General features: G+C 38.9%; 1 protein-coding gene across 5 annotated transcripts in view; it reads left to right on the top strand.

The window, feature by feature from the left end:
- osbpl5 (oxysterol binding protein-like 5) overlaps positions 1-20,538 on the top strand; it is a 37,522-nt gene that overhangs the window by 5,784 nt on the left and 11,200 nt on the right. For 2 of the 5 annotated variants that reach the window (XM_036575810.1, XM_036575806.1), the window contains exons 2-8: positions 15,538-15,691; positions 17,449-17,519; positions 18,326-18,406; positions 18,666-18,767; positions 18,884-19,087; positions 19,309-19,393; positions 20,002-20,164. In XM_036575810.1, the coding sequence (XP_036431703.1) occupies positions 15,556-15,691; positions 17,449-17,519; positions 18,326-18,406; positions 18,666-18,767; positions 18,884-19,087; positions 19,309-19,393; positions 20,002-20,164 (842 nt within the window). In that variant the 5' untranslated portion in view covers positions 15,538-15,555. Of the gene's footprint in view, positions 1-15,535; positions 15,692-17,409; positions 17,520-18,325; positions 18,407-18,665; positions 18,768-18,883; positions 19,088-19,308; positions 19,394-20,001; positions 20,165-20,538 lie in introns of all 5 variants that reach the window. The other 3 variants (XM_036575805.1, XM_036575808.1, XM_036575809.1) reach the window with 2 other exon arrangements.

Below are 20,538 nucleotides of genomic sequence, written 5' to 3'. Positions count from 1 at the left end.
AAACAGAAACCAAGAGATGATGTACATTGGTAGGACAATAGTGTCTCTCTACAGCCTATTGTACAAATACAATTTTAAAAAATCAACGTATCGACATGTTTGCACACGACTCAAAGAAGTTGGTTCATGAGACTGCTCAAACTGCTCAAACTCAAACTGTTGTGTCAGGAATCCATCTGATCGTCTAACTGCTCGATCGGAGCTCATTTGGGCAGTTGGGCATTGCTTCCCTTCTCACGTGGCAAGGTAAACTGCAGCCGATGAAACAGAAATTTGGTCCGATCATGGAATTCACTTGGCTACAGCCTAAGTGAGCATTAATCGTGCAGTGTATGCCTGGCATTACTTTGGTTTGCAACTACAAGGGACAAAAAGTGACGAGTGATGATTGCTCCTCTTTGTGGAGAGTCTGCTGAATACAGCTTCATAATGACCTGCGAATACCTTGTTTATCATTCACAGTGCAAACAAGTCAATAAGCCTTGGGAATGTTAATATTAATCATTTCAAAGTGATCAAGTAACCATTTTTTTTATTGTTAAATTTGCCCTTTTTTAAATAACTATTTTGTAAATGTTTAATGTTGGATTATGATGCTGTTCATATATGATACTGTATGTACTTCTATGTGCTGCAGTAAAATCTCTTAATCTTTGACATGCAAGTAGTGATACACACTCTGAATTTATATATTTTGTTTTATGACTTTATGTGAGAGGTTTTAAATGAGGTCATGCAAATCACAAATGTGGCTAGGAATTTTTGGAAGTTAATGTGAGTGACTGAATAGAGAAAGTCATGCCTGTCTGTTCCTTGAGTGTAATACTGCTTTTCACGCGGTTTGAAAAGAAATCTAATGTGTCTGAAAGTTTGAGTCTCCTGGAGCAAGCATGCTCAATCATCTCAGATTTAAAGCATTGCAGATAGAAATGACCTTGAAACGTGTTTATGATATTTATGATGAGCTGCTTGGAATAGATAAGGTTAAAGGCATGTAGGGAGAGCTGCTGACAGCCTGCCAACTCTTTCTTTTAGTGAGCTTGAATCTTTCAGTTAGCTTGATGTCGGCAGACATGCACACATGCACATACTGGGATGAGATTGTTATTGCTAAGGCTCTCACATGGAACGTGTGCTAAGGAGTACTGTTTTTTAATCTTAAATCATTACATGTTTGTGCTGTTTATGTACTTGTGGTGCCAGACATATGCATTGGTTTTCTTCCACATAGCCAGAAACCAAAACTGTGCATTTACAGTGGAAGCTGACAGTTTCCTCAGAGAGTAGGAATTGCAGAGTAGTAATTGGTCCCACTAGACATCCTGAGGTACAAACACTCTGTGGTACAATTCAAAGCTGTTAGGCACTGAGAGTACTCAAGTCCCTACCATTATTCGGTTATGGTAAACAAATTAGGTGATGCAAATGTGATTTTTTTTTCATTGGCTGCCATCAGTCAGAAGCATCTCTGTGGGTTTCAGCATGTTTTCAGTCATTATTTATCTGACCTATCTCATTAACCCACTTTCCTGTGCGTGTTTCTCCAATTTGTTTGTCACCCATCTATAGTTTTTTGAGGGTTAATGAGCTAAAAGAAAGCCAATTACCCAGTTATTATCTTTGTTTGATTTGGTCATTTTGATACTATTTACAATTTGATGCTAGCAAAGAAAATAGCTTATTTGATTTAGTGTCAAGTTCCACTCCTACCCTTTTGCAGGGAATAAACCTCCCTACATGCCCAAGGTTGGCAGTAGTAATCTAGTTATTTATAGTTGTTCTGTGTAGTAGTAGTACTGAGTGTCTTCAGCCCTGGGGCTTTGATTAACTGCAGTGTCCTTCCCAACCCCAACCACTTAGTGTTGATTTGCTGGAGCAAGATATAAAACCATCAACATGAGAGAGGAGAGAAAGCTCCTTGACTTTGTTGTGCTTGAAATGAGGTCCAGTAATCAAGTAGCCCTCAGCGTTTGATGGCTATCTGGTTAGGCCCAAGAAACTTCAGTCTGCTCATTAATGTGAAGGGACGTGTTACAGGAAATCTCCCATCAACACACACACTGGTAGATAGTAGAGGTGGGCGATATGGCAAAAATATAATATCACTGTACATTTGACATAAATTAAATGTTACTATGCTTATTTTTTCTGATGTTTGATAAGTTGGAACAGACAATAGAAAAACAGTAGTGCAACATTTAAAGAATATATATATATATATATATATATATATATATATTATTGAAAACTATGACTACAGTGATTTATATTCAACATTTCACATGCTGTGCTGCTCTAAATCGAGTTAAACAGGACTAATTTTGCTCTTTTTGTATTGAAACGTACAGTTCGTCAGTGTTTTAAGCACTGATGATGTCCACAATATGCTCAGAAAAGCATGTTGTGTCACATTGTGAAATAATTTATCAAAATAAGAATAAATATCGCCATATTTCCCAGCCCTTGTAGACAAACATAAGACCTTAGCACTGAGCACTCAGGTCACCAAAATTAAGAATTTGTGGTCTGAATTATGGAAACATGTTTATGTACATAGTATTTAGAGTTAACAAGCATGTTTCTGTACCAATAGTCTGGTATTTATTTGAAAACGAAAACTTTTATTTATGTAAATATGTATTTATATTTATTAAAAACGTTAATAAGAACACACTCATGCGTGTTTAGCAGTCTGAAGTCTCTCCATTGGGAGGAGGTATTGGCATCACAAGTTGCTTTTGTGTGAGTCATTTAATGAGAAGAAACAGGCATGAACCCACACAAGCAGTAGATCACAAATACATGTGTTTGCAGTGACAGCTTTTAAAATGAGAAGTAAAATAGTTTATTACCAAAAGATGAAGATTCCTAAATATTAGATTATTTGAAGTGTAATTTTCCTTAAATTAGTTAATACTTAAAGATAACAGCATAGAAATGAAGGCTAAGCTGCAGCAGATTATGTGTTCAACAAGAAAATATAGTGCTATTTATTTTTAGACATCACCCAGACCAAGTGAAAAGTAGTTATTTTATTATTGATGGTGAATATCTGTAAATGTATGAGAATTGAGCTGGTCTAGTGGTTTATTAAAATGGAAAAAGCCTCTGCATTTTTAATGGCCAAAATGCTGTAGCCAGGGACATCGGGCACTAGGCATCGGGCACTCGACCCCTAGAGAGGACACAAGCAGGAGAAATTTCATCCCTGTGGAAACTGAAAAAAGGCACAGGTTCTCAAAAGTCTCCCAGGTTATATTTACCTTGGCAACCAGCACACAGAGTGTAAACAAACCATTCTGGCCCTCTCCAGGGGCACGCCTCTCTAATGTTGGCAAGGAGTGTGTGTGTGTGTGTGTGTGTGTGTGTGTGTGTGTGTGTGTGTGTGTGTGTGTGGGCTGCATAAAAGAACTTCCCACAGTGAGATGTGGAGCAAAGGGAGGTCAGTTGCGCTTTGCAGCAGAATCAGGAACTGTGTGTTAGAAACCAACATTTCACTAAAAGGCTTTCGCTTAAATTACAGCCTGTTCCTCAGTTTTATCTCTCATTTTAATAAATAATCTGCCATAACATTCCTCTTTGATTCCTGAAATTCTTCATCCCTAATCAGCCTCATGGAGCTGCCAACACCTGCATGAAGTCCTAACCTGCTTTTTGATGGCCTAAATCTGCTATGTGCTCACATGTCTTAAAGGGGGGTTCCACCAATTTTCTGCCTGTTAAATCATTAGGATGTAAACAAGGCCATTCAGAGTAGTTTGTTGTGTGAAATGCACTATTCTAAAGAAACGTAGAGTTAGAATTGTTCATAACCGTGGTGATTAGAAGCATTTAATGCCTCAAAGCCACCTCACAGAAAGTCATTATACAAAACGGTTACCAATACCTTGCCTGATGCCTGAGACATGCCTGTTTCACAATAGTGTTGTGATAGTTTTGGCCAAAAAATGTATTTTTAAATTTCATACATTGAAGAGAGGTGCATGCAGGGCAGTGTTTGGTTTGCTTTGCTTGCATTATTTTGCTGTTATGAATATCACATACATAAAAAAACTTCATTGTTTTCCAGCAATGTGTGCATCATTTCTAGTGAACGCTGTGGATCACTACATCAAGTGGTGCAGTATATTCAGACTCTCTCGACTGTCTGGCAAAATAATACAGTTAATAGATAGCAGCGCTGAGCAATTAAAAACATCACGTGTTTACTGCCTGCTCCTCATCATACTGCAGAAACACTGACTAGTAACTGTAGGTTACTGCAATCATAAACCAAGAATTAAATGTGTAACCCGGTTGAGTTTTGTACTTTTTTTTTTGCTGGGCCGTGTCCGTGCACTTTTCAAAAGGCAAACACTCATGTTTATGGCTTTGGCAATGAATAAGAAGCCAACTTCAGCCTCGTTCAAGCAACTGATGTTGGTTTATTTATGCAGCAGGTGAATACTGATGCAGGTGGATGATGTGAAAGTCTCTGATTAATTTATTGATTCATGTGTTGTTACTAGGTATGGCCGATACCAATATTAACTCTATTTAACCTAATTAGCTTGTTATTTCTGATATTTATACAGTTCTACTTTTTAAATGTTTTATTTTGGTAAAAGCTTTGTTCTTTGTCAGTAATAAAACATATCAAGCTGTTATAGATTTTGCCATGAGCATTTTTACTGCTGCTTGTCAACCCACACCGTTGACATGAGAAGTTCCGTCTATTGAAATTGCTTTGTGGTATCGGCCATTAATATCTCTATCCCCATTGCCGATACTGGTACTCGAACGCAGTATCAGTATCAGCGATAGGTTGTTGTTACTACTATTTAGTAATCAAAATACCCCTCCCTTCTGCCAATATAACAATATAACACAATACTAATGAGTTCCACTTTGATCACAGCCTTTGTTTCTGTCTCTGTAGCTGAATTATGCAGAATTTTTGAGAAATCTGTGGAATTCCTATTGAGCGTCCTATATTCTCAACATGATCAGTTGTCTGCCTGTGATTTTTAACACTGGTCCAATGGCTTAGCTCATGCATCTTTCCTTCTCATGTGCCTCTGTTTTCTGTTTTGGTTTGGATTATAAAGTCACTTTTTGGTACTGCTCAGTGGAGGAATGGTTGTCGTTTGGTCCTTGGGTCAGGTTTCTTCCTCAAGCCAACTAAGCCTTTTTTCCTTGCCCATGTCACCTTCTGCATCTCAAGAAATGTAAAATGTGCTGCACAAATGAAGCTGAGTTGACTCCATATACGTCAGTGTAAGATTTCAGCATTCAGCAATGAGGTGCTGGGCTGCTTGTTGCCTTCAGAACAGCTTCTCCCTTACTTCGTTGAACAATTTCATGTGGGAAATTGGACCAGTCTACAAGAAAAACAGATCCAATACCATATTGACCAGCTGGTAGTAGGCAGTGTGGGCTGAAGGCTTTCTTTTTTCTTGAAAAGGAGTAAGAGAGACTTGTCAAGCTTTATTACAGCTACTGTTCTGAGGTCGAAATTTTGTGCTCATTACGCTGGATTATTTGTTCTACTTTTGTTTGTTGGTTCGTAATGGAAGTCTTTTGACAGATATCTGTTTTGTGAAGCTTATTGTGATGCAAAGGTATCTAGTCGGGCAGATCTAAATTGAATTCTGTGGTCATATTTAGGTCAGCATTCAGTTTATTTAGCAAATATCCGGTTTAGGTTTCTGTCTATTTATGTCAGTGCACCTCAAGCTTGTAGATTTATCACACACGCCTGCCTACAATAACAGAACACAATACCATTCAGGCAGCTGTATGTATATTGAAGAAAGTTGGTAGGCTAGACAGTGTTGTTGACCTCACCTCCCCCTGCCTCCCCCTGTCTATGCCATTGGCCATGGGAATAACTTTCACTTCACTTCTTATTTAGGTTAGCTGTACTCAAGTGTTGTTGTGCTTCCGTTGGGAAGTGGTGGGCCTTTAAGGACTCAAGGAGACACAGACCAGCTCTATTGTTGAGTATGCTGAATGGGAGAATGTCACCAAATTCCCCACTGCCAACAGACTAAATAAGGAGGGCAGGCCAGCAGAGATTGGGTTTCCTCTTTAGTCATTACATATTGCTTGAATTTTGTTTTTTTTCCTCCTTCTTTTTTTCTTTCAACTTAAGATTTATTTTGACTAGGCATGTTGCTTATCAGTTTTGCTCCAGTCTCTCACACAATTCTTTGTTTTTATTTATATAAGCCTTTAAAGGAAAGACATAAACAGACATTGGAATAGAGGTAAAGGTAGTTCAGCAAATTTTACATAGACTTTTACTGTGTGACAAATAAAAAAAAAAAATACTTCTTACATTCTGAAAAGTGAAAATGTTGACAATCCATTTAAGGGAATGGCTCTCCGGGTTTTTGCTCTAACCCCAGTGTGGTTTGTGTACATGACCTGGAGTTCTAAGGAGTGGCTGATGTAGTAGCTAATCATTGTCTGTGCAAACGTGATTTGTAGTTACTTAAAAGAATGTTGATTACACCTGGACTAGTTTTCAACTTAAGACAAGTATGTGGTCTTGAAAAAATAACTGCCTCCAGTAATATTTTATGTGCATGTGCAGCCTATATCAAAATTAGGCTATGTCAGATTTTTGATCTTATCTTAGAAAAGATTATTTTTTTTGAAAACAGTGCTTTTCCCCAAAGAGAAATGCAGTCATCTAACTGTGCCCGTTCATACCGCACCATTTGTTCTCTGTAAACTCTTCCTGAAATTCAGTGTTGGCTGTGATGTAACGTATTGATATTTGTTGATTGCTTGCCAGGGTGACATCAGAGCTCAATGAAAGAGCTGAGGTATATTAGGGAGCTGTTTGTTGTGGTGGGATGAATCATCAGTAGTTCAAGATTTTAGAAAAGGTCCAACTTAATCTCAGCAGGATCCTGTATCTGTCACAGCTTGAAGCTGGAAGCTTCAAATTTCCAGAGGATCAGCCAGTCTCATATGAATTATAGGTGTGATAGTGTTTCTATTTGAGGTTGATCAGGGACACTCTCTGGGGAAGCAGTGGTGACAGAGCAGAGCCAAGCAAACTGGAGTTGCATTAACCTGTCAAAGAGGAAGAAAAGGACAAGGCTCTCATTTTCACTTCCTTTTCTAAGTCATTTTCCCTTTTCTTTTTAATTAAAGTTTTTTTTTTCATAGTTAGTACACAAAGCCAAATCCTATGTGGTAATTAGAGCCCACAGCCAAAGCATATAGATTATCTTTTAATCAATATCCTCGGGGGGTGGCAGGACAAATATAACTATGCATCGCTAGGAAAGGGCAGTAAAGGTCAAAGTCACGAGGCACTGTTTTGTTTTTAACTTTTAGTTTCTGCTCCACAGGCTGTGATGGCCACATTTAGTGATGGTCCCGTCAGAACACTTTGAGCTCAGATTAAGCTAAATCCTGGCATTGCTTCGCATCAGGTTTACTGCATCTCTTTTTAATTTGTTATTTGTTAAACAACACTTGCTTGGAAATCCATCTTAATCCCCTGTACCTGGCATTTTCATTCAGGAAGGGAGTGTTCTTTTTAATGAATTTGGCTTTAATATTGATGGCAAATGTAGATGCACCCTGTGTGACCTGAGATAATCACACTTTATCTTTCATTTTTACACCACATTCGATGTTTCCTTTGCTTACTTTAGAGTTTATTTATTGAATACCCTTTATCTGCCATGCAGTTCTGTCTGGTTGAAATTTACACCGCAGTATGGTGGTCCACGTATGGTCCATATATAAGCTTTGGGTTTGATCTTTCGAAAGTTTCACGCATATTTATCACAGGAACTTAAAGGTCCCAAATGCTTTGTTTTTTTGTATCTCATTTTTTGTCCCTATAAGGTCCACTTATAACATTTATGTTGGTTTATGTACCAAAAGCAGTCCTAATTTTATTTTTACGTGATCATTGTCCAACCTTACTTTATCCCTCAGAGTTAAACAGACTCTTTTTGTTGCTGAACCTTTAAAGGACCAGTGCGTAATGTTTAGTGGCATCTAGTGTTGAAGTTGCAGAATGCCCCTTCGTTACCCGTCCCTCTCTAAGCGTGTAGTAGAACCATCAGGTTTTCTGATGTCACCTGTCCTGATTTAATTTTGCTTCTTCATGTTTTCACTTCTTTTACAACAAGGATTCACCCTCCCTTGCTTTTTCTTATGCTAAATAATAAGATACTAATAAACACTCTCTGGAGCCAGTGTTTGGTTTGTCCATTCTAGGCTACTGTAGAAACATGGCGGTGCAACATGTTGGAAGAGGACCCTGCTGCTTTGTAGATATGAAGGGCTCATTCTAAGCTAATGAAAACACTATGATTCGTAGTTTATTATACATTAATCCATCCATTTTATCTAGGTCCCCCTAAATAAAAAAAACACAGTGCTCCTTTATAACTGAGATATGTAAACAAGCTCTGTTGTGATTGGCTGCCTTGTGCCTTGTTCAAAAAGTAGTCCAGACTAAAGCACTCCTCATAACTTCAGTGTCAAAGGGTGGGGCAAAAGTGCTGTAGACTAAATAGGCAGGTATATGTAAATTGTTTGGTTTTCATGACTTCACTAGAACAATTAATTCAAAACGACACATTTGGCAGCTTAGTGTATGTAGATGTCATGACTGGGGAGTGAACGGTACGTTTTGAAACGTTGACAGTGTTTACATACCACATCAAAACATTTTTATTTATTTAGTTCATTTTTTTTTTAAAGTAAGAAAAGGTTTTCCATGATAATGCTCTTCCGCTTCAGATCCTTCCAAAGCACCTGCGATCATCATAGCACATTTCCAGTTTCCCATCTTGGTGAAGGCATTTGTAATCTTTTTTACTTTGCATTTGAAATGCAAAGTCAAACAGTACACAGAAGAGAGCATTTCATGATGGAGGAGGATTTTAGAAAAATAACATGGAAAGAGCTTCATTTGCATTAGAGCATAATTCAGACATCTGGAGAATATAGGCTACAGGTAATCCTCTAAACATAAACTGCTCCAGCTGTAGTCTTTTGCTGTTAGATACAGATGCATCTCTGGTTCGTGCTGAGTGACAGACCATAGTTCAACATATCATTTCAGCAAGAGAAACTCTGACATGACATAGTATTCTCACCTCTCTGTTTGGTTTCTCTGTGAAGGCTCTTGTGTTCCTTTTTTTTCACACAATTTGTGGGGTGAAACAGAAGTAGTTAACACCCTCTCGAGACAGACTTGTTGGCTTGCACTGCCTTAGGTTGCAATTATTGCCTCAGTGACAAGGAAATAGCCTAAAACAGCAGTAATCCCACAAAACACAAAGAACTGTTTCCACCTCTCTGGCCCTGAGAAAGTAGGCTATGTCTCCATGGGGAGGGGGGATGAGTCACTTCTTGAGCAATACTTGCAGACTGATTTGCTTGCTTTGACCTGTCTAAAGCATTAAGGTCAGTGTGAAACAGAGTGTGCAAGATGTTCACAACACTCTTAACCTTAAGGAAAAGAAACTGTGCTGCCTTTAGTGGAACACTGGTGCGTGTCAGGACAGGGAAAAGTGCCTCAGCTGAGCCCCTCAAGACCAGCTTCCATTTAGCTAGTATGAGGAGCGGATATATTTTTGTGTAGGCTTATTAGCTTATTGGCTTGTTTACCAAATTATAAGTAGCCTAGTATAAATTGCTAAAGCTTGAGCTATCAGTACATCATGCTACTGTTAGGCCACCTGTAGGCAAGTATAAAAACGGTCTTTGTTTTGGACTACTCAGAATTAGGCCATGTTTACCTTTTAGTGGTTGTGCAACTCAGTTGAAGGTAAATATGGGGTAGGCGGGCCTTCAAAAACAAACACACACTCTTATTCCCTCTGTTCTCCACAAATTCGCATAAGCGACATGCATTGGGAACAGAAATTTTTCAAGAAAACATTTTATCCATTAGCATGAAATGAACAGGCACCTGGACATCTCATATTCCAGGGGCACCAGCAGCTGAGATCTGCAGCCACTCTTGGGCTAATCTGATTGCATTTTTTCAAACTAGTATTGTGACTGGTTAAAATTGCGCTTTTGTTCTGTGAATGAGGGTCTAGGCCTGTTTTCGAAGACCAGCATGTTCACTTTTTCTGGCTTCAGGCGCAAGCACTGAGTGTAGTGTGCCAGACGGGCAGTTAATTGTGGTTGTGTTGTCATATACGCATTGTGTGGGTGTTTAGATGCTTCTGATAGGTCTAACTCACCTTCAGGTAGTTCACAAGCTCTGTGTTATTTGCCTAAAAAATCCCCCCACAGAAAAACCTCTTAAAAAGAGCTGTAAAATTCCAGTTCTTGCAATTTGAAAACTGAACTCTTTCAAATTGTGAATTTGGTATAAAAACAATCTTTCAGCCCTAAACCACTCTACTTTTACCTGGTTAACCAGTACATTGTATGTTTTTGAATTGTGAAGTGTATTCTCTCTGGAAATGTCACCTTATTTTTAGTATTCATCTAGTGCTGCACCTGTAAATACCCTTCTGTTATGTTGGTGTGGTTGTGGTTGTCTGCCATTTCACACGTACATGTCATATACTGAAGGATAAAAATGGATCAGTTCCTGCTCTTCGGTGAAGGTTTTGTGCCTGAATCTCAAATCTTCTTGAGCATATCCTTAATCCCTTCTGCTTCTCACATAAGAATGTGGCATTGATGGCCCGTTTTAGCAGAGGGCATAAGAGAACAGACTAGACCTTGTAACTACTGTTTGGTGTTCATAAGGCAGACCACGTCTTTGATGGGGCAGGAGAATACAAGACCCTTGCTAGAGCCTGTTTAAGGAGAATCTTGAACATGAAGGAGGAATTTCATACTTTCCCTCTGCAAGAGACCTAAAATAGCCAAATAGTCTCTACTCATAGCTATAAAAGACCTTAGAATATACTTTTCTAAGAATCAGACTTAATTAGAAGTTGACCTCCTGTAGCCCCATGTCATATTTTTCCACTAGCCTAATTCTGTTCCCTATCTCTTTATATGGTATACTCACTATTGAATGTTATTGTTTTTAGTCCCAATGCCAAATCTTGCTGAGTTTCTTTTTACATCATTGCTCTATACGCTATAGCACTGATACAATGATGGTGTCTTTAATGCTAAATCTTAGAGTTTCTTTTTGACAGCTACTGAGATGGCAGGGAGTTTTGTCTTTGTGTTTATAGTGTCATTTAAAGGTTGCTCTCCATAACTTCATAACTGATTCTTTAACTCATTCTTTAACTGACCTTGACTTTTGTGTGACTTATTTCCTGCTTGGTAATGAATCAGACCTGCACATACTCGTGTGTATGGCCTTCTTTCACACATGAATGGAGGCTTTGCATGTACATGCAGAATGGAAAAAATGATTGCTGCGACATGGTGTAGGGCACCTCGTCAGATTGGCTGATGTTTTTGCACCACAGCAGTGCCAGCAGCAATAAACTAGGTCAGCTGGCCAGTTCACAAATCTGGTGTGAGAAGTGGATTTTAATCCTCTCTTATGCTGGAAATCAGCAGGAGCTAGCAAGCTGTGAGGGTCGAGGTCAGGAGGGCTTCGCCTTGGCCCCTGGCTGGGCATGGTCTGCGCCGTAGATGCCCCTTCTGCCGTCCGCCATCATAAGCGGGTGTTGGGTTTGTGCCCTGTCTCCTTCTTAACAGAGATTTGATGAGAATGATTTGAGAGGGCTAAGATGTGTTGCTGCAGTGGGTGTTGCTGTAAGCATGGTGACAGCTGGTCGTGTTTAGATGTCGGCATGCCATCAGACCGCTGTGTTAAGGCTTGCTACAGACAGTCCCGTATAAAAATGGAATATAGTAATAAAGCTTTTCAGTTGGGTTGTCACAGTTATTTCCATAATTGATTAATCAGTGTACTGTGATTTCAATTAATCAGCCAAATATAAAGATTTATATTTATAGTGAGTTATTAATTATTGTGTGCTTTGATTAGCCATTAGCCTTTAAGTTCTGTCAAATTTTCCGTGTACATAGATGATGCTGATAACAATGCCAATACATAAAATGTTTATGAAATGTGGATATTGGGACTACATCTATATTGGGACTACATCTACCCTACTCATGCTGCTGCAGCCTTTGTGATTAAAGGTGAACCACACCGATAGTATAATATTCCTCAGCGTGTAAGGTTAATAAAAGATCAAGTTTCCTCCAACCTTATTTATTTATTAATTATTGCTGTAGGTGTTAAAACAAATTTTAAGATGAATATCAAACAGAAAAATGCCAGCTGGAAATGTGGTCTGTTTTTGATTCGTATTGTATCATATTGTGTCATATTTTATCATAACGTAGCATATTGTATCGTGATGCTTTTATCATTTGATGTATTGTGTTGTGAGCCTGCTGCTGATGCCCAGCTCTAATTACAGTACTTCACAGTTGCATTTATATGTTGTATTATATTGACAACATATTCCAGTATATACCATTTCCATATAGGGTAGGTCTATATTTGATGCAGGACTTTCTGAAACATAGCAGTATATATTCTGTGTGGCATTTGCACCTTGCTGACCAGAGTAAATTTGGTGGGGAGGGAGGAGAGACTTAGGCTATGCATATACCTATGCTTAAACAATTGAACCTTTTTCTGACGTTGCTCATAAATACTAGCTGTTATGCTGGTGGTTCTGGTGGTTAGCTGGAGATTTAAAACTCCATAAATGTTAATAGATCTTAATAGAATAACTCAGCCAGTTTATGTTTTTTCCCATGTTGATACTGAATAATAAGCCTTATGAAGTAATCATAACTTAAGGGATTAAGCTGTTCTCTGTTTGCTTAGGAAATGGAAGAACATACTAAGAAAAATCTAGATACTGCTTCATATGTACACACTGGAACTATTTTGGGGATTTTAATTGATTTAAACAGCAACCCCCTCAATCAGTGTATGTTTAAATAATATTTTTGCAGACCTCCTTGATTTGTCAGCTACGATCCAAGTAACTGCCGCTCGTAGTACAGTCTCAGCGTTTTGCTTTGTTAAAAAGTAACAGAGTAAAGATGTCAGCTGCCAGGATAAAGCTCTATTTTTCCATGAGATCCGAGGATGAGTGGTTCAGTACGGGGGATTTAAATTGTTGGGGGCCACTAAAGGAGAAATTAGGAGCATCTGTCATGGGGCTTGGTATCAAAATTCAATACTTTTATGGACTGAGTTGCTTCAATACTGTACAGTATTGTAAGATTCCAAGTCATTCAATTCCAAATATCAGCACCTAAGCAGTCTGTCTTATTATTGTCTGTGAGCCAACGAGCGAGCTCCTTCCAAAATCTAGACTGCTGATTGGCTGTCCAAATTCTATTCTGCATTGATGTTATTAACGTCAGTGCTTCTTCTGGTCTCCATCCGTTTCAGTCACTAAGAACAGTTAGACAAAGAGAACTTCAAATGCGATATAAAATAACAATTTTTAAAATTGTTATTTATTTAAGGAACAAAGATATCCAACATGTGACTCACCCATGTGAAAAGTAATTGCGCCTCTTAAAATTGACCCATGACCCTTTTCATGACTCTTTGAATTAATAATTGCAACTGGCATTTTCTATAATTTGATATTTGATATCATTATCAAAATTTAATACACATGCCAACCAATCACAATACACAGCCATCCAGTGGTCACTTAGTGAGTTGTCTGTAATGTCATAGAACAGCACAGAGAAAGATAGCAGAATAGACAAGTTTTCGCTAAGTGGCCCTCCTTTGTCAAGTGCATTAACTCACTTACTATCTAAAATGGGGGCCTTAGACTAAAAGGTTTGAGAAGTGCAAATGTAAAATTATTCACTGTAACAAATATGTGATAATGTAGAAAATTAGGAAGAGGGCAAATACTTTTTCACAACACTGTATACTTCCAGCATATCACATTCCTTTTGGCTTTATGCCACACCCGACTTTCGGGTTTGTAAATTGAAAGAAAGAATAGAAAGAAGTGTTCTTCAGGAGCTACTATCGAAGTCAAGGTGCTGCTATTGGTATCAGATTGAAAAATGTGTAATGGTGCTCACTCTGCCACCATTCTGTTTACCTGTCATTGTGTCCCATTGCTCGGTTTCATGACTCTTGCATTCATTTACCAGACCCTGTATAAAGATTACTCGACTGCGTCTGGGCAATGGAATGTAAGGTTAAACATCCACACCAACAAAATGATGACTGCTAACAGTCCTAGTGGTCTGTACTTGCTCATAGACTACCCTTGTTTACAGGCCTGATGCATTAAGGAAGAAGCATTCTACCATGTTGGCTTGCTTCTGTACACTTTGTCTATGAGTAACAGTTTGAATAAGGCTGTAACTCTACCTTTGAAATAGACACTGGCACACATTCATGATGATCGTAATCAGTTTCACATTGACATCAGTGTTAAAATTCAGAAGTTGTTGTATGCCAACAAACATGGTTTTACATTTGTAAGTTGACTTACATTTATTTGCACAATGGTGAAAATGGCACATACAGTAAATATGCTTATGAAACACATTTGATTTCATTGTCTGGGATGGCTCACGTCAGTGACATACACACAGCATGGACAGAAAAGCCTCCTTACATAACATGAGTTTTTTTCCACTTGGTTCCCACATGGTGCATTTGTTTAGTCTGGTCAGGGTGTTTTTTCACCTCCCTGCTGCTCACAGCCATGTAATCTTCTCAGCAGATGAGCAGCCAGATGCTGGGCCAATCGAATCCATGTAATCCCCCTTTATCCCGCCCTCCAGCTGTGTTGTTGGTCTGTGATTGGTCCACGCACTTTCCAGTCAGCATGCAAGCAGTGGGGGCTTATTGCAGTGTCAGGGAGGAAGCAGAGCAGAGAGAAACAGAGAGGGGTTTTGTAACACTGCACCTGAAAGACTTGGAGGCTCCCACACCCCTCCTCAGACCCTCACTGCAGCAGAAGGGCTATTTTTAGCGCCCTTCCAAGAGCAGAAATGACGTCTGGAATAACCTGACTCACATGCACAAACACTGTCATTTAAGCAGGCTCATAAACGTTTGACTTCTATCATAATAAGTAAAAGGTACTAAAACTAAAATATCTAATGACGTCACATTTCAGACAGTAAATGATTTTGAAACATTGCAAAGCAGGCACTTTAATAAGCCTGCATAGGTATTTCCCATGGCCAGTTTTTTTCTATATTAACTGTATTTTTTTCCAGCATTTCTGTATTGTTTCTGTACTTCCTCCTTTTCGATTTTTATATTTATTTCTGTGGTGCATAATTACTACATGACAGATTTAGTACTGGCAGTGACCAATGTACTTGCACGCTTGCATGAACATGTACAGGAAAACAAATATACTCAGACGACACAAAAGGATACTGTCTTGCTGCTTTATTAACTCAGTGAAATAGTATTTTTAAAACAGTACTGCAGTGATAAGGAAAAGATTAAGGGATGTAGATAAGTACTAGGAAGCATAGGCAGTTGTGTTTTTTCAGACCAGTGTGAAATAAAATAATATCTTTCTCCCTCTCTCTCTTTTTGCCTGTCCCTCTCTGCAGACTGTCAGGCTGGCAGGAATGAAGGAGGAGAACTTGTTCCGTCGGCGCTTCTCTTTGTGTCCTACGGCCACCTCCCCTCCTAAGATTGACCCGCGCATGCTCACACGTAACCTGTCCTGTGGAGGGGACAATGAGCTGTACCCGCTCAGCCCAGGTATCCACCACTGCTGGCCTTAATTGACCACCAACTGTCATTGGCAGCCAATCACAGTTCTCTGTAAACTTTCCCTTCTTTGTCAAGCTAAATAAGAACTTGTACGGCGAGAACAAACCTACAGTGAGAGCGGCACTGGCAGTACATTGAATTTGAATTATTGGGCTAAGAAATGTTGTTAATGTGTTACTGAAGAATATGTAATGCCAAAACTATTAACAGAGAGAATTATTCTGGCCCTAAAGTAAGCTAAACTTTATCTTTTCTAAAAATCAATTTAGTATTATGTCTAACGATAAACAGAAAAACATACAAAAGATTAGTTAGCTAAACTAGTAAGCTTTTCTTAACTTAGCTGCTGATAGCTTCATAAAGCAGTCAGACTGAACAGGACTGTACAGTGTTCAATATTGTGATTAAAACATTTTGTGTAAAGATAAATATACATGCACTTGTATGTATGCTGTTCTTTGTATTGTTTACTTAAAGTGTGCTGATAGACTGTGTATAACAGACATCAAGCCCTGCTTAACATATAACATTGCTCTAACTAGCTCCTGCGTTAGCTTTAGCATTAGCTTATCTGAAAGAATAGCTTCCGTCAACAACACTTCTTCCTTGTAAGACATGAAAACCTACTGTTTTAATGTTGAATAACTAGACAGTTTCTCTGATTAAATACATGTAAACATTGTTTCCAGAATCCATTTTGCCTACATGCATATTTGTCAGTTCTCTAATATGTGCATCTTCACCGAACATCTTATTGAACATCTAATTGAAAAATGTTCCAAATGTACCTTCTCTTTGAGCTTCTACAACTTATTTTGTACTACTGAACATTAAGTTTGTTTGCATAAATATTAAGGATGCCACCAGGTAGCCTGTACTGGAAGTTTGTCAGATGTAGCAACAACAACTAAGGGTGGTGGGACTGTCAGAATTTTGCGAACAGTCAGTTAGCGCTGTCCAACCTAAAACACACACACTGCTTCACTGCATAAACCAAAACTGACCCCCACCCCCGTGTCAGAGAGCAGCCTTATTATTGAATATTTACTGTTATGGTTATTCACCCTGAAGGCCAGAGCAAAGCAGCTCAACAAACCCAAACATCTGATTGCTGTGCCATAAAATTTTCTTCTTCGTTTACATTGTTCTAGACTTCTCCCCCACATTCACTCTGTTTTAGAATGTTGTGCCCCATTCATACTGTTCTAGAATGTTCTCACCTCATTCTCTTTGATCTAAAACGTGTCCCATTCAAAGTCAGAATCAAAGATTTGCTAGAATGTTCTCCCCCATTCGCACTATACTAGAATGTTGTCTCCCGTTTACACTAATCTAGAATGTTCTCCCCATTCACTCTATACTAGAATGTTGTTTCCTATTTACACTAATCTAGAATGTTCTCCCCATTCACTCTATACTAGAATGTTGTTTCCTATTTACACTAATCTAGAATTTTCTCCCCCATTCATGGTCATTTTGTTTATCAGTTCTTTTTTTAAACATTCTAAAACAACTGGGAACTTTTGAATGTTTGCTGTTTGTTGTGTCAGTGTGCTCTTGTTAGATCTGACTTAGTAAACCAATTCTGATTAAATACAGCTTTATACATATATTGATGCATATGAATTTGGCTCTGTCTCACAGAGCTCTAGTGATTATTCACTGCTCTTGTGGATACATGAAGCGGATATGTTTTGCATGTGTGGGTGGGTGTGTGTGTGTACATGCATGTGTGTGTCTTGCAGGTGAGTCGGAAAGAAACGGTTTGCCCTTGCTGAGAGATGAGGTCAGCCCAGCCCAGTCTCCTGGCAGTACCGTGAGTCACCATCCATTCTTGCAATTAGATCACATCTGTAGTACATAAATTTTGCATATCTGAGAATATGTCCAACCATTCGGCCCAAGCTTTATTATTTAATACTTGTCAGTGTTTGTTGTATTACTGTCATGATGGTTGTTTGAATAAATGGTGATCATATCATGTTATCATCATTTTCATCTCATCAGTATAGCTGAATTAATAGCAACCCTAAGGCTGAATTGACTGTGGCTAATTGAGCCTTTTTTTAAAGCAAATCTTATGTTTGTCTGATGAGCAAAATCTGCCCTGAAGAGCAATCCTGACACCACTCACTGTATGTTACATCATATATGAAACCAAAATATACTGAAGATGAAAAGCTAATGCAATATTTATACACGTCATCTGTGTAAGTGTGGACCAAAAAAATAGGTTACAGCATTGAGGCTGTTATTCTGGACGCAGCTCCCAGTGTCCTCTAGTTATGAAGCTAATTTTGGGCCAAGGAGGCAGCCATGCTCCTCGTCTCTCTTTCTTAGCTTCAGCTGACATCCACAGCTGACAGAACGGAACTGCTGAATTTAGCTGCCTGCTATTGTGGCCAGTTTCAAAGGGAAATGCTGTAGTTAAAGATGGCTTCAGTTACAGTATAACATGTAATCACTGGGCTGGTGAGTCTAAACATAGAGGTAAGTGGTAGTGGTAGAGTGATGCTGGTCTGTGGAAGCAGTTTTGTGTAATTCTGTTTCTCTTTAGTACACTCTGTCTTTCTATCTCTTTGTCTCACTCACTCTATATGTGTCTCTCTTTTTCTTGTTCAGTCAGAATCAAAGATGTTCATAGGTCTGGACAAAGACAGCTCCTCGCCCACTGAAAAACTGGCCAGAAAGGAATCTCTAAAGGTAGGATGCTTTTCCTGCCAGATTTCCTCCCTTTCTTAGGATAATATTCGTAAAAAACACTTTCTCGGAACTCAAACCAGCATGTAACAGTGAATCTTAAAACATGCAGGATTCAGATACAGCCTTCTCTTGTTGATGTTTCAAAGCACCATGCCTCTGGCTCCCCCTAGTGGTTTTGTGTTTTCATAATGAATGTTTATACATACATGACTCTCTGTTCATCCATCTGAATACAGTACAATTTGAAATTTCTTTCCAGGTTCAGAAAAAGAATTATCGCCAGGAGAAAAAGAGGGCGGCCAAAGAGTTATTCAGTGCTCTGAAAGACCCCAGCGTGGTCATTATGTCAAACTGGTTGAAGGTATTTTAGCACTTAGTAAATTATACTTGTTTTAATGATAATTAAAACACATCATTGTTTAAGTTCCCTTTCACAGGGTTTCGATCAGTGCAGATGTTCTTGTATTTGTTCTTCAGATCCGGGGTACACTGAAGAGTTGGACAAAGCTGTGGTGTGCTCTGAAGCCTGGGGTTCTCCTGATCTATAAAACCCCAAGCTCTGAGCACTGGGTGGGCACCATCCTTCTGAACGCCTGCAAGTTGATTGAGCGGCCTTCAAAGAAAGATGGCTTCTGCTTCAAACTGTACCACCCCTTAGACAAGTCCATCTGGGCCATGAAGGTTAGACCTGGTTACCTGTATCTGTTCTGTCTATATCTATTAATGATGTGTGTTGCTCTGCTAACTCATCAAACCTATCATCTTATCAGGACTACTTAATGGCCCACTGTATTTTACATAAATTAAAATAAATTGCATGCCTTATTCAGTGTGACTGTTTGATTCTATTGATTTGCTAATCGGAAGATTGGTTAATTAATTGGTTGATTAATTAATCCCAGGGCCCCAAAGGAGAGACAGTTGGCTCTATCACACAGCCTCTTCCTAGTAATTACCTGATCTTTAGAGCTGCGTCTGAGTCTGATGGTGAGTCCCCATATTTGTATGTCTGTGATTTTAAGACCGTATATCAGATTTTAGGACTGGAAATTATTTTTGTTCACTTTTGTTCATACTCTAGAGATGACCTTGAAAATTTGTTTGGATATCTTTGCCGTAATAATAACAGTCTTCCCTGCTGCTCTTATTATGACAAAGTCAGTGTGTCTGTGAGGTACCTTTTTTTTTGGTACACCCTCTGTACTGACACTTCCTTCTGAATATCCTGTATCTCTCAGTGTTAATAATAGGTTCAGTATGTAAGTATGTATGTAAGTGTTGTTTTTAAGTTTTGTACAGTAGCAACAAATTAATTGTATACTCTCTGTTTGGTGTCTGCTATCAGGCCTGATTTTCCAAAAGTGGCATAGTGCAAAGATCATCATGAAGGGACAGAGAAAGTTCCACATTGAGTCTCTGTATTTCTGTATTTTGCACCCATGAGGCGCTCTGGTGTAAAGTAGCTGCATAGCAAGAGATAATTGCTGTTTTTGAGTAGTGGTAGCGCACAGTTCCTGTTAAAATAAACTTACTAAATAATTAAACAAAATGATTGTTTGGGTTATGCAAGCCCTGACTTTTGCCTGTTCGTGCAGGCCGCTGCTGGATGGATGCATTGGAGTTGGCCCTCAGCTGCTCTAGCCTGTATAAGCTGACTGCTAAGACCTGCAAGGATGGGGACCTGAGCAGCTCCTCTGAATCTTCCCATATACTTCAACTTCTGCAGTCTACCGCACTCAGCGACCAGGAACTGCTACAGTGAGTGCTACATTAACACCTTGGACATACAGTTTACTAGTCTGCTACTCTGTCATGGATCAGTATCTATTGGGTAACTTTTTTTCTTGGCACAGACTGTCTAGTCTCTCTATGGAGATTCTCAATTTTTTGAATGTGATTAGAATAGGATTAGTGTTGCTCTAAAATGCAAACAAATTACATTGTAGCTTTTGTAAACGTGGAGGGAGCTTTTGTAAGGTCACTCATATCAAATTACAAGAAGTGTCCTAACAAACCATGATCAAGAGGTTGGTCGGCATTTGCCTCTGTTTCATCAGTCTGGTGAAATGTCTGTCTGGAAATAATGCCACTTTGGCTTGATGTCAGGTATCTCTCTTTCACTGCTGTTTCCT

Source organism: Colossoma macropomum, unplaced genomic scaffold, assembly GCF_904425465.1.
Source record: "Colossoma macropomum unplaced genomic scaffold, Colossoma_macropomum, whole genome shotgun sequence".
Lineage (NCBI taxonomy): Eukaryota > Metazoa > Chordata > Actinopteri > Characiformes > Serrasalmidae > Colossoma > Colossoma macropomum.
The sequence above is the reverse complement of the archived record's forward strand: the minus strand, read 5'-3'. Positions and strand labels throughout refer to the sequence as shown.